Source organism: Coloeus monedula (assembly GCF_965178545.1).
Source record: "Coloeus monedula genome assembly, chromosome: 3".
Classification (NCBI taxonomy): domain Eukaryota; kingdom Metazoa; phylum Chordata; class Aves; order Passeriformes; family Corvidae; genus Coloeus; species Coloeus monedula.
The window spans coordinates 105,314,443-105,329,485 of NC_138783.1; the positions used below are offsets into that span (position 1 = coordinate 105,314,443).

General features: G+C 37.4%; 1 protein-coding gene across 5 annotated transcripts in view; it reads left to right on the top strand.

Annotated features, from left to right (window-relative positions):
* Positions 1–15,043, top strand: part of CNKSR2 (connector enhancer of kinase suppressor of Ras 2) — a 209,303-nt gene that overhangs the window by 60,621 nt on the left and 133,639 nt on the right. For all 5 annotated transcript variants that reach the window (XM_082278612.1, XM_082278613.1, XM_082278615.1 and 2 more), the window contains exon 5: positions 14,025–14,066. In XM_082278612.1, coding sequence (XP_082134738.1) covers positions 14,025–14,066 — 42 coding nt within the window. The remainder of the gene's footprint in view (positions 1–14,024; positions 14,067–15,043) is intronic.

Below are 15,043 nucleotides of genomic sequence, written 5' to 3' on the forward strand. Positions count from 1 at the left end.
ATCAATTCATCTTACAAATTCATCCCTATCCATGATACTGCTAATTCACTATGGTGTAGGTTGATATTTCCCTATGTATATTTTTCAGTGTGAATGAGAGTAATTGCTACTATTTAATACCTTTGGAGCACATCATTTTTACCTTCTCCAAAAAGGACATAATTCTGCAATCAGGAAGCAGTTCATGAATCTGTACTTTGAAGTCAAAAGGAGCATTTATGTGCCCACATTTAAGCATGTACTGAAATTGAATTGGGCTGTAGTCAGAAGAATGATCAAGAAAAGTTCCATTGGTAGTCTTGAACACATGTGGTTTGAGCTCTACTTAAATGCATTCCAATGTAGCATTTCAAAATGTCTTAGCTGATATTTTTTTATATGATCACTGAACGCACTGAGAATCCTCATTGTGCTTTCTTAAGTATCTTTCAGTATCACCTCATCAGGTGTTTTTTCTGTCTCAGAATTTTGTTTTCTGTTGTATGCAAAGTATTTTATAGTACTTTACTAGCTTAATATTTTTGGTGAAAGATCTACAGAAGGCAATGTTGCAGTTTTTCTTCTTAACAGTAGTGAAAAACTTTATAATGCTTAAAGGTTTAGAAAAGGTATATAATCTCTACACTTTTAAATACCTTTGAATTTTTTAATACTTCTGTGAAATTTAAAAATAGAACTTCACTAGCTGAGTTCCATTAGGATTTTTTTGCATTGTTTAAATTACAGTCAATGTTCAGATTTTTTAACCAAAGCCAAAAAACCGATTCTTTGGTCAAGATGAAGAATGAAAAGCTCTAAACTTAAGATGGCTTGCTTGAATTATTTTGCACATTTTGAAGCTAACTGTAATATTGTATTTCTTCATAGAATTAAATAATATTGGGTTGTGTTCCCCTCATTATCAGAGCTAAACGGATAATGAAGCAAAATGACAGTATTGCATCAGTCTTATAAGTATGAAGTCTAAGAAAACCTATTGAGTGTCTATGTTTTAACCTGTAAATAATTAGAAAAGTTGGAGTTAGAGACAGACTTTGGAATAGAATGTGGGAAGACAAATGCTTTGTTTTAACCATTAAATTTTCTATGTGTGTTGCACGCTGCCCAAGGCCTGACCAGGCCGGTGTGCAGTGGACATTTGCCAGTGAGAGCAGGTCCCTCAGAGCACTGCAAGTTATTACTGTACCCTGCACTAATCATCTGCTTCTATGCAGCTGCTTTATTTTGGCCTAGGCATTTTTTTCTCCCCCTTAGGATTTTAGGATATTGTTTCACAGCCTCTTCCTGCAGGTTTTGACTCTTAATACTGTCCTTCTTGCTGATGCCTTCTTTAATCCAGGGCTTGCATTCTTGTTCATTTTTATAATAAACTCTTTCCTTGCAGCAGAACACTGGAGGGGAAAAAAACCAATTTAAATAACAAACAAATCCATGCGACTGTTATGATTTTTGTTATCATTTCCTTGCACTCTCTCTCCTACACATACGTGCCTCTCTGTAGGAATCGAAGGCTGAGCATCGTAGGCTGTACTTTTCTGTTTCCTCTGTAATGCATAAAAAAGGCCTGTTCTTTTTTGATGGTACAAGATAGATGTTAAGGGGCTATGGGTGAACAGGTTGGGGGTGTGTGTGTATTATTGTTTTGGGTTGTGCTTTGTTCTCATTTGGATAATTTATGAATTTAGATTTGTGTTGACTGAATTGTTCCAGTCACAAATGTGTATCAGGAAGAACATGAGAGACTGTCTTGATGGTGTTCATGAAAGTCTTGCTGTTGACTTAGTTGGGTTATTCAGCTTCAGAGGATGCCAGGAACTGGTCCTTTTAAATGTGCTCTTTTTGGTTTAGAAAGGTAGCAGTAGCTACACGGAAAACTTTAAGGAACAGAAGATTTCTTGCTTTCTTAGGCAATCTGTAGGTAGCTTTTATTATCATTCTCAATGCTCTTATTCCTCAGGAATTAATTAAGGTTTCGCTAAAGAAGCTTTCTTCTTTAGAATTAAAACCCTAGAAATATCTGAAAAGTCTGATTTTATATTGACTTTGTAAGTTACCAGGCAGTTAAAAACTTTGCTGCTGAGCTGCTGAACACATTATTTCTTTTACTGCTCTTTAATAGTGAGCATTAGTAGCCCTCATCACATGTTTTTTACTTTTCGTAATCAGCTTTCACAATGATTTGTGGTGTTTATTTAGTTTTAAAACCACTGGTGTTTATCTTGCAGCTTTAGTATCTTGTGGGATTTACTCAGGAATATGTTCCAGTAGAAGCATAGCTGTAGGCCTGTAAATACTCCTTTAGAAAAGCTTCACTGCATTTACTTCTCTGCCTAAACACCTCTTTGAAGAGCTGTGGTGGAAGCAATGCTGTGTAACCGGGCTGGAGATGGAGAGCAGTCACTTGGCTGACATGGATCTGTCTTGCACTGTTGTCACAAGTACACTTCTGACATCAGCTGTCTCACAGCAACTTTTGGAGGTAACCTCAGATTTTGGATGACATGGGATGAGAACCTGAGTGATGCAATTTGTGAGGTGGCAGCCAGGATGGAAGATAGCAGAGAGAAACCAAGATAATCCTACACAAATGCACTGTCTGGACGTTATGGGCACCTGTGATTTTGAGCACAGAAGTGCTCCGTGCACTGCTTCAGCTGAGGGGTTTGGAACTTTTTTTTATTTAAAGGCTTTTGAGATACAAAGAAAAAAGCGTCTGTATATCCCTTGATCAATGGACGCACTTCCCGTGCCAGGGGATATTTTTTTTTTGGCTTTTAGCCGTGGCTGTTTTTCAGATAAAAGATACTGAGAAGGATCACAAATTATTTCTTGAGCAATGCACTATTTTCTATATCATTGTGGGTTTTGTAATTGCATGGATGTAACTCAAAAGAAGAATGTTTCAAATAGGAAGTTTCACTGTAAGTTCAGACTTGTTTTCTAGTTAAAAGGATAAAATGGAAATTTACCTTCATAGCTCCCCTGCTCTGACTCAGAACCCAAATGCAGTAATATAAAATAGTTCTATTCATTTTTTAAGGACAATATCAAATACATGAATGAAGAATAATTAATATCCTGAGTACCATTCTTACAAGTTCTCTCATGTAATCTTCTCTATCACAATTCCTCACTTTTGTTTTTAAGTCCTAGTTATTAAGGACTTTAAGGACTCACTAAATATAGCTTAAAATTTTTAAATTTCAGGTCATACCAAGTCACTAATTACCTCAGGAATCTTTAGCTAATAAAACGGTTTTAATAGTTTAGTGGTGTGAATCTTTGATTAGATCATCATTAAAGCTGCTTTGCGCCTCTAGATCGTAGAGATTTTCAAGGCAACATGTGTTTGCTGGAAACAGTTGCATATTAAATTGTAAAGTTTTTAATTTAAATTTTTAGCATTATTCCTTTCACCCCAACTTTATGACCAAATGCTTGCAGAAAAAACTTTGTTAGCCTACCGTGGTAATAATCCCTTCCTTCCTCCCATTTTGAGATAAAAATACTTCATGACATGGAAGCCACATTCTTGAAGTTTTAAAAATATATTCATAGTACAGTGTTTATACAAAACACCCCATTTTTGATAAGTGTTCAAGTAAGGGGTAAGTGTACAAGTAGTTAGCTTAGATAGATGTGGGGGAAAGTTAGAACCAAATAACTCCCCTTGAAAACAATTCCCAGGCAATATCTGCCTATATATATATATATATATATATATATACACACACATATATACATATATAGAGAGAGAGGGATATAAAATCAGATGGGTCTTCATATGTGAGAGCATTAGAACTCATTGTAAGTAATGCTGACAGGAATTCAGACTCACCTTGTATCCTTCAAGTGCTGCTCCTATGCAAGATTTTCTGTTGTATGGGTTTCAAAGCAGCTCTCAGTAGTGGTATGTCAGGATACATATTGTTCTGTGCAGTTGTTTTCTTCACTTTTAAAAGTCAATATGTGATGCAGATAATGTATATATAGTCAAAAATAGAAACTAAAGGATTGTGGGAAGCATGAAACTGTTGTTTGTTTACAAGAAGCTATATCAAAGTAGTTTCAGTTTATGCTCTTTAGCAATGTTTTTCCCTTTTTCATAGTAGAATAGCTTATTTCTCGTAAAGCACACTTTTAAGGAAAATTTCAGATGTAATTTAATGTAATGTAAAAAGTACCTAAGGTACATAGCATTGATGCCCTTTTCTGATTCTGGTAGTTTGTTTCTGCTATTTGATTATACTTTTTTTCCCCTTTGAAATAGCTTACTTGCATGTATATTCTCTTGATTTAAGTTTTGAAGTGCTTTTTGAAATGGAATTAGACATGGAATAGCTCAAAGATTAAAATGTCAGTAATAGTCTATTGGGAGGAACCAGTACTAGAACTAATTTGATGACTCATTAGTTGTCATTGAGATAGCTGCTGTAAAGAGGTATGGGGTTTTCTTCCTAAAGTTGTGTAGTGCTGTGTATGTCTTTGATGTGACATTTTCAAAGTAGCTACCACCCTGTAAAGCCTTGTGAATTTGTTTTCTTTTCCATGCTCAGAGAAAATAATTTCTTTTCCTAGTGGATGAAAGGAAAAAAAAAAAACAAAACCAAAGAACCGCCAAAATACTCAAGGTTGCTTAGTTCGTAAAATACTTAGTGACCAGAACGCAAAAATGAGTCAATGTTGGCTTGTTTGTTTATTTTTAGGCTTTTTTTTGTTTGCTTGCTTTTCTTCCAGTTTGATGATTGACAGTCTCTGAACATGGGGGGAAAATGAAACACAAAGCAGAGTAATTTGTGAAAAAATTGTGAAATATGCTGGTAAACCAATGCAGCTGTTCAATTTTTCCAAGAAAAGGAGCCTGAGTGGGTCAAGGTGACAGTGAAGGAGTTCAGGGACTATTAATTCACCCACTCATGGAGCCACGTGCAGAAAGTAGCAAGCAGAAGGTTGTTGGAAACTGAGATAAAGTGTAGACAGGAGAGAAAATGTGGGTTTATATCTCACGTTTCCTTTAAACAAAAGCTTTTTTTATTAGATTGATGTGGGCACTGTGTCCATGCATGCTGAATGGCATCACAGTTTCCATCTTAACTGTGTAATTCTTTGTAAATGGTAAATTTAATGATTAATGATGATGTATTAAGATTGCGTTGGTCATATCAGTAGATGCGAAGACCGAGACTCAGCATTTCTTTTACTTTCTGCTCCCCTTTCCCAGAGGCAGCCCAGTCTCTTTAACCAGGTACAGTGAAGCAAAATTCCAGTTCAGTACAGTGAGTTACAGAAACCATGTGTTGCTAAGTAGCTAGTAAAAGCCTTAAGCATTAGTAAGTGTAGTGTCTATCTTTATTTCAGGGATTTGTGTGTGTTTGTTTGCTTAAAATCCATTACAAATACATACATTTCAGATGATCCAATATGAAACATTCAAGTTGTAGCTGAGCCTGGAATGCCATCTACCTAAGCATTATTACTTTTTTTCAATTCAATTAATTTCATTTCTTCTGTTGGCAAAATAACCACTGAGAAAAAGATAAAACATGAAATATTTTGCTGCAGTTGTATTTTTTCAACCATAATTATTTCTCATGACAGTACTAGAGGAAAAGCAGAACTGAAAAATTAAGAAGTTATTTACCTCTAAATGGCCTTGGAAGTGACATTGAAAAGTTAAGAACGGCGTAACACATTGTGCTACAAGCTCTATTTTGCATGCCAATAATAAAACACATAGTTTTGAATGCATGAGGCTTATTTAGAGGTGAGGGAGGAAAAAAGTGGTTTGACTTTGGTTTTTTTTCCCTGGATGGATGATTTTTTCCTCAATTCCAATCTCTCGTGTTGATAGTTTCAGTGGATTTTTTTTTTTACCTGCTGAGATGTCATCAAGTAGAGAAATCATCTGAGGTGCTGAAATTTGCCTTAGACCATGTAAGCACTTAGATTTTGCAGGATATATGAGCACGTATCAGCAATTTTAGTTGGTCCTGAAATACTGGCTGTGGTTTCTGACTGAAACTGGCTCATTTTAGAAACAAGGAAGAGGTGTAGCTCTTTACATGCAAAGTAAGAATTAATATGTGACCAGATCCCTAGGGAAAGCAACATGATGTCTTCTACAGAAGGGAGAAATAATTGGAAATGGGAAATTACTTCGGAAAGATAGAATAAAGGAGCTTAGTGTACACATTGCATTGCTCTTAATCCAGCAAGCAATTTTTCCCAGTATTTGCTTGATCTGTGGGTGATTTATGTAAGTTGTATTAAATTTCTACATGAAGTATTCTGTTACTATGGTGATAGGTGCCACTCCACACAGATTGTTTAAATAAAATTAAAGCAATTCTTTGTACTCAGTAAGCTGGGTAATTGCTATTAGTTTGTACGTGAGGGTTATGAACTTAGAGTACTGAAGGTCTATTGCATTTTCAGGGAAAGGCTCTAGACTTTTAGAAGTATGTGTGTAGGTTGCATAAGAAATGTCCTTTTTTGTAGCATTTATTTAGCAGCTTGCATCGTATTTTCCCAATAGAGATTTTTTTCCTTCTCCTCTTACTGTAATGCCTCCTCACCATTCTGCTTTCTCCCATCTCTCTCAGTTCTTATGCACATTTCCATTGGGGGAGGACAGAGGGGGTTCTGCAGGTTCAGATGAGTTCTGGCTTCAGTGTGGAGGGGAAGGGAATTACAATGGAATGAGGATGCCGTAGACCCAGTGGCAGGAAACTGCAGGATAAGTGTAGCATAAGTGAGAAAGAAAACAAATATTTCTGAACGGCAGTGGGAATAAAATCGACAGGATTTGTGTGGGAAGCGAAGAGGAGTTGAAAATGGCACCCAGGTTGTAAGCTTGTGGGACATAAGGTGGTGGAGCTGTTGACAGAGATAGGGAAAGAAAGGGGGAACAGGGAGCGTTTGGGAAGAAACGTGATTTCAGCTTTTCAGCATACTGCGTTAGGGCTGGTGGCAAATATCCAGAAGGAGTTTCTGAACTGCAAATGTGAACAGAAGGGATGAGAGATCTGTGACTCATCCGCACAGAGATGATAATTAAAGCAGCATGATTTTAGGAGGCTGCTGAGCAATAGGGAAGAGGTTGCAGAAAAGGGGAGAGTTGAGGATAGAGCTCCCTGGGACTGTCGCAGTTGAAACAGCCATAATGGGAGACTTTTCTGAGCAGCCCAGTGGAAAGAAAGTCATGGGAAGAGCATATTTTGGGATGGCTGCTTAGAAATACAGTGTAGATTTTAGCAACGTCTATGTAATTTTAAAAATTAATTTTGTGTGGCAGCAGCCAGGGGTTACCTGTGCAAGCACTGGGTGTTGTATAGCTTAGAGGAGCTTGCTATTTCATTTTAGGTAAGAGACAGAAGAAAGGTATTTCCTTTCCCCCTCTCTCTCTTCCAAACATTTGTGATTTTCAGTGTCTCCAGGGCCCACACCTTTTGTATCCAAAGGCCTGCTAGGCCTCTTAAAATATAAGATGCGATCGAGTACCTCAGGAAACCTGTCACTGTGTCATGCTCTTATTTCTTTGCATGTTGCCAGAGAAGAATGTTACCTGCTTACCAGCTTCTGTAGCTTTTGAGGCGTTTAAGTTTTTTTTGTTCCTTGTTTTTGTAAAGAGGGGTTGGAGGAGGGGGTTGAACAGAGCTGTGTATCTGCCAGTTTGTATTCTGTTATTCCAGTAAGTACCCAGACATTCCTGTAAATCACAGTCTAAGCAGGGTTCCATAATATCCATCAGTTTTCTAATCATCATGCTCTACAGAACACAGCATTTTGTCATAGCCAGCCATATCCTGGGCTGCATCAAAAGCAGGTGGAGGGAGTTGATTTCCCCCCTCTGCTGTGGTCTTGTGAGACCCCACCTGCAGTGCTGCATCCAGCTCTGAGGCCCACATGTAAGAAGGATGTGGATCTGTTGGAAGGAGTCCAGAGGAGATCACAAAGATGATCAGAGGGCTGGAGCACCTCTGCTATGAAGACAGGCCAAGTGAGTTGGGGTTGTTCAACCTGGAGAAGAGAAGGCTTCAGGGTGACTTTATAAGCAGCCTTCCAGGGCCTAAAGGGGGGCTACAAGAGAGCTGGGAGGGACTTTTCACAAAGGCATGTGGTGATAGGTTAAGGGGGAATGGCTGTAAACTGAAAGAGGGCAGATTTAGATTCGATATTGAGAAGAAATGTGAGGGTGGTGAGGCACTGGCACAGAGTGCCCAGAGAAGCTGTGGATGCCACATCTCTGGAAGTGTTCAAGGCCAGGCTGAATGGGGCCTTGAGCAACCTGGTCTAGTGAGTGTCGTTGTCATCCCTTCTCATGGCAGTGGTATAGGAACTACAAGATCTTTAAGATCTCTTCCAACCCAAACCGTTCTATCATTCAAGTCTACTGTTTCAAAGCTGTCATTGTTTATTCCTGCCATCAGCAGTATTAAATATCTTTTCCATATATTTTCTAATTAGTGAAAGGCTAAATGAGCTCAACCTGTCTTATCCTTGTACCTGTTTGGAAACTATGTACCAGTGTCTTTGTCCAAGAAAAATGATAAAGGATAATAATAAATGAAGGTTCACTAGAAATTATAAAACTTTTGCCACCTTCATGTGTTGGCAAAGCTTTAGACTTTGTTGTCATTGTTGTTGAGAACTTCTGTGAGAACCTTCAGTGACAACTCCAGCAAACCTCAGTCTTGTGGCTCTTTTGCTATAGCTGAATTGGGCAGAATTCAAACCAAATGAGCCCTTCGAGAGCCAATGGCATAAATTCCCCAGAGCTAGTGACACAAGAACATGCTCTTTGAAGCAAGAACAACTTATTTTGTAGTACTGAGACTGAAGGGGCTGGAAGTTATGATCTGGGCATTCACAAGTTAATTATTTTTTATTGTTGCTAAGTAGCAAGACCAACAGATCATCCATTTGACTTAGACTGCTATTAAAGGATTCAGTTACACTTCTAATCAATTTGAGATGCAAAGGGATTTAAAGGATGGCTTGGCTTAATTCCAACCAATGGCTACATTGCTCAAGAGAGTTTTATGCCAAAGGTTTGGCAATCCATGAGAGTCTGAACCCTATTTTAAGCAATCCTGTAATTCATTACTTTTGTTACAAATAGAAAACTGGAGTTTCATAGCTTAGAATATTTTGCATGACTTTGAAAACAGTGGTGACAATTCTATCAGACATCTGTTTTTAAGCGATATGTAAAATCTAGCTGGTGCCCTCTTAAAACTAGACATGGAAGATGAGTGGGATTGCTCATGCATTTTCCAGGTAATTTTACTACCTCTTTTAAATGGTATTCCTAACACAATTGTCTACATTTTTATCTGGAGCACATTGGAAAAAACAGCGCAGTATTCACAAACACACACATGTAGATTGCCTTCCTGTAAATTCAGTTGGACTGCAGAGAAAAATAAATGAAGAAATAAGTGAAGAAGCTCCACCAGAAACATCATAAAGATGCCTAGAGAATTAATGATTTCGTGGCAAGGTCTTGCTCTTCACATAGCCTGCTTTTAGGCAGTATTATTACCATATGAATTTACAAAGGACATTTTTGTGCTAATATGTTACCTGAGAATTGGGACATTTGGGATTTGTTCCTGAAAATCATGTAGTCTGCTTCTCTATCAGTTCTGCCTAGGAATTTGCCTTGCCTTGTAGAAAAAATAAATTAGGATGACTACATATACGTGAGCAACTAAGGCATTCTGCTGAACAAGAAAATACAGTGAAAGGAGTCCATGCCATCTCTTGGGCACTCTGATCTAAGGATTACTAGAAATGCTGAAACATTGCTGAAAGATCTAATGCATATATTTCTGCATTTCTCCCTTTTTTGTATCCATTCATTATTTCTATGTATTTATTTCATTTTCTGAACTATCATAATTTTATTCTGAAGTAAAGTTATGGAGTTGACAGGAACTTAAGACTGCCATGAGGACTGCAGTGCATCAGCTGCCTGGAATACATGGCAAAATCATGAATAATAATAGTAGTAGTAGTAGTGGTAATAGCGATGGAAAGTTTTAAGATTATAGCCTGCAAGTATCCTGAGAGAAGTGTTTGACAAGTAATTGCAATAGGTAATTTGACAGGTTGCCAACTTGGACTTGTAAACCAGATCATACAGATGCAAAAATAGAAATGTTTTCTGCAGGATATTTATTCCACAGTTACAGTACTGGAGAACTGCATGAACGTTTTTTTTAACTGTGGGAGATGGGAGCAGTAAGGGTGAGTTGGCAGGTAGTATCTCAGTAGTTAACATTTTGAGTTGATTTGAGATTTAATCAACGTGGGTCCAAAGAAAACAAAGAATAAGAAAAGTGGTAATATAATTAGCTGACCCCATTCCCCACTTCTGTGAGATACTAAGACAAATGTTTAAAAAGAAGGTGGTAATAGATAGGAGGAAAAAAAAAGGAAAAATATAGCATCATAAACACAGCTTTTGAAAAAAAGTCTACAGATATTTGTATTTTATATATGTTGTCTCATGTCTGATTTGTTCCAGCAATGTCTCGGGTGGGATGAGTGAGATGTGTACATTTTGCAGCATTGTCATCAGTCAGTTCTGTCTAATTCAGAGGATCTAATTTAAATGTCCTTAGCAATTATTCCTTGTGACATTATGCTAGCATCTGTGCAGATACAATTTTTTCTGTAGAGACAATGCAAAATTGTGGTTATGAAGGTCAGAGCTTCTGGAAGAACTAAGTAATGCCTCTCAGTTACAGTGTAGTGTAGGTCTTGCTAGTCTTAAAATTAGGTTTTGAAATTATACTGGGATTGAAAACACAGAAGAACGCTCTCCTTGATTTGTGTGGTTTGTTCTTGCTGCTCTTATCTTCCTCCCTTACTGCTTTTTTTTTCCTTACAGTTTTGGACCACTTGTTTCTCTTTTTTTTAGGATTTTAGCCTGGTTCCAGCTAGGTGGCAAAGGTCACTTTTTCCATTTTTATGCCTGAGGCAGAGCTGGAAAGAGTGACCATGGAGGTCTGATAGTAGTCATAAAGTTGTTATTTCCCTTTTATTTCTCTTTTTTTTCTTGTGGGTGATACTCTCCCATTTTCTTCCCTTAAATTACTAATGGCCAATATTTGACTGTGTCTTCAGGAAAAGTAAATTAACACTGCTTCTTTTGTTGCTTTATTAACAACCTGTGTCATTAATGTTTTAGAAAATAATCCACAATTAGAAGATAACCTTATAGCATTTCAGCTGAAGTTTTGGTTGGTTGGTTAGAATATCACATAACCTAGCCTCAGGTATAGGATGGCAGTGAACATATGTGCAAAGTTCAGAGAATAAACAGGTAGAAGTAATATATCTCCTTCTCACTCTAGCTGTGTGTTTCAGTTCAGGGATAATCACAGTATTGGTTTAACTAACTGAATAGCAAATTTTTAGCTTGCGTAGGAGTAAAGCTTGGTTGCAGATTTTTGTGTGTGTTCTTGCTGTTATAAAGTAGAAAAAAAGTTGATGTTAAACTTGCATATGATCTGTTTCTTGCCTTAATTGCAATGTTTTGAAACCCCAGTTAAACAGATACTAAAGAAAACCTTTCCGGAGTAAGATACAGGCTTGTATGGAAGAAACAGACATTCTCCAGGTGTGGGTGGTACGCTGCTGAGAATAAAAATTTATTTCTAATTGCATAGTTAGAGACTTTTTATAGTTCTCAAGTGCTTTAAGCTCTTTTAGTTGAAATGAAATGGGTGTGAAAAAGCAGTAACTGTAAATGGTAAAGGCCCCCAGTAATAAGCAGTCAGCCTACCATTCCACCCAAGGGGTGTTTGTGCAGGGTGGGCACAGTTGTCTTCAGTCCCTGCTTAAAGATAAAGCACAAGGCAGCAAGAGGAGAATAAACTCTTGCCTGTGACAGAAAGTGGCATGTGGCTTTTGCTCCTGGGGTCGTTCAGAAGCAGTCTCAGCCCTCATCTCTAGGGATGGCTGCAGGAAGTGGAAACGAGCTGCAGGGATCAGCTTGGTGACCTTTTCCTAGGTTTCTTTGAATCCTAGACTTCAGGGCTGCTCTGGGCTATGCCAGCATGGTTCTTGACATTCCTGCACATTTCCCAGAGTTCATGCTTGAGATATATTTAGTTGGATGTCATTCATGTATGGAAAAAGTGTATTTTGGAATTGGTTTTTTTACCGAAGCATTGCATTTGCTGTCCTCCAGTCTTTCTGTCTTTTATGGTTTACTGAACTGTTAATATTTCTCTTGCCTGAATATGAAGATGTAGTATCAACAATCTTCTGTTGCTATGTGATGAACTCATTTAGCAATTCCTCTGCCCAGACCCTGGATTTGTAGGGAATTGTGTGTTGAGGAGGGAAGTTCAGGGTGAATCTATTCATAGACTGGATGCCTGAGAAGTTTTCCACTTGTTTTACTATCTTTTGTGGATTAAGAAATATTTTAATTTTTTTATATATATAGTCTTGGTTTGTCAGAAAAAAGCATATTTCTTTAGCTTCTTTCATGATCGTGGGGGAGTTTCAATTCAAGGATTTAGCAGTATTTCTCTGTTATTCACTGCTTTCTTGTTTGTCATAAACCACTACAGCATTTGAGAACCCAGAATCCTTCTTCCCTTAGTAGTGAGACTACTCAAACAGTATCTTCTTTAAACTGAGTGTTTAAACTTACAGTAAACTCTTCCTATTAGCAATGAAATTATTATGTCTGCTTGAAAACACATTTTTGCTTTAATATAAATGTTGCAATCTCTTCCTGCTATTTTTGCAAAATGATTCATAAGTAACCATGCAGAAAATAGATGTATCCAGATTGAAAATGTTACATGCCCTCCCACATATAACAATGAAATGTGTGTTTTGCTACTAAGATTGCAAATACTTCATTGATGTCTGCATATAATTAAATGTGTTAGATTTTCTTTCCGGCCGTACTTACTGGCAAATGTTTCCTGAATGCCAACAGCTGTTATTAGGAAAATGCTCCCTGATCAACCTGCTACTTCTGCTTAGGTGGCTTTATGCAAAGCTTAATAACACATTGGCTTTTCTTGCCTGAGTAACACTTGAAGTTTCATGGATTGAAAGTTCATTTTTTTTGGAAATGGTTGCATATAACAAAGTTGGTTTTCTAGCAGGATAAATTGATTTTTAAAAAGAGACTGTAAACATGAGACTTAGTCACATTTTTCATGTGGTTTGTTAGATAGGATGTAAAGCATCTGTTCTAAACAGAGCTTGCACTAATTAACATAAAGTTACAGTGTCTGAATGAACTTAAGAGTGGTTCTTTCACCAATATTGCTTGTATATCATGTGTTCCCTGCCTTGGTAATTCCATTTCCTTATATCCACTGAGATTCTGGACTGTCAGAAAAACTTTTGCAGTCCCAGCCTCCCATCTGTTAGTCTTGCTTGTGGAAGCTGCCTCACACGCTGTGTGAGGTAGCAAGAATGTACACACAGTCCCAGCAGGTTGTGTGTGCCTCAAGTTTCCTTTGTGCTTTGTGTGCGGTGTTTCTCCTCCCTTCTGTTGCACGGTGTGTTACAAACAATCAACTCTTCTTCCCCCTGCACCAAGGTTTTCCTTCCCTTCTTCAGCAGTGTGCAAAAATTCCTGTTCAGCTGAGCATGAATTGTTCATCTCAGTCCCGTAAGACTGTTGCAGGTGCCTTGTTTTCCAGTGTTATCAGTAGGAGCAGGTCATTTTTGTCCATGCTCAGGGATGGCTGGTGGAAGGCACTTGTCTGGTGTACACATGACTAACTGGTATGTGCCAAAAGCATGTAAAGTGGAGAGAGTGTTGTCTGTCTCAGGGAAGGAAACAAGAAGAACTAGTGAATAGGTATAAACTTTTACCAGTATTTCCTTTCATTTCAGTGTTTTCTTTCCATTCTAAGTCTTTGAAATATTTTGTTTCATCCTAAAGACTTTGCAATTCGGTTCAATTCTTTTAAGGATAACTCAAGGGAGGGAGAATGATGGGACTGATTTAACCTGCTTTTTCTGCTTTACTTTTTCAGGATTGCACAGTATATGAAACAGAGAATAAAATTCTTCATGTGGTGAGTACTATTTGGATTTCTGATAACAAATTTTGTACAGACCACATAGAATTTTAGAGCTGTGTATTTTGTGCTTTTTGTATGCAGTGCCAGTGTGATAACCAACTAGACTGGGTATGACTGAGTGAATGTATGGAACTATTTGTCAGTAGGTCAGGAGCTATGAAAGGGTTTGTATTTGTCTGGCTCAGGCCCATCTGTTATTTGTAAACCATGATTAGAAGAGTGATTTTTAAAAAAGGCTTTTTTTTGAAAGAGATGGTTGCTAGGCTTCTATGAAATCATTATATGTTTCTGTTAGTGATGTAGCTTTATTTATACAGCTTTATTCCCCATAGGATCCTGGAGATAACATAGTGGTAGGAAAATTAATGCAATGCTTCCTTTTAAATTCTCAGCATAAATACAGTGGTCTCTTCTCAGAATCTGTAGTGCTACTGATAGTAAATAAAGCAGATAGAAGTTATCAGGGCATCAGAAAACATGATGAGTTTGAAAGACTGGTGCATAGAGAGTCAAAAGCTTGAGTAAACCTTGTCTAAGAGCTGCACCCAAGTTTTAGGTATTAAATTGTGTTTCATATTGTGGCTGAGCTTTAGTGAGTATTAAGTTAACCCACAGCTTGTTTCTAAAAGTTAGAAGTGAAGATAAACTCTTTAAGGGTGAGTAATGAATTAGTTTAGCTTATTTCATATTCACGTAGGTTTTGATATCTTACTGTTCTTATTACCGGAGTTCAAGCAAGAAAATACTGCATTTCTTTAGGTAAATTTTTAAATACTTTTTTTTGTAATTTATTTTATTCATAGTGTACCCATATGAAATGCTTGGCAGGCTGAATTCTGTAAGATTTTGATGCTGTGGTTTCACAGTGATGTGGAATAAAAAATCTCCTTGTATTTTTAAGTTTTACTGACATTTTCTCAGGTGTGAGACATAAACAATTAGCAAAATTAGTGAGGCTGACATGGTCATCT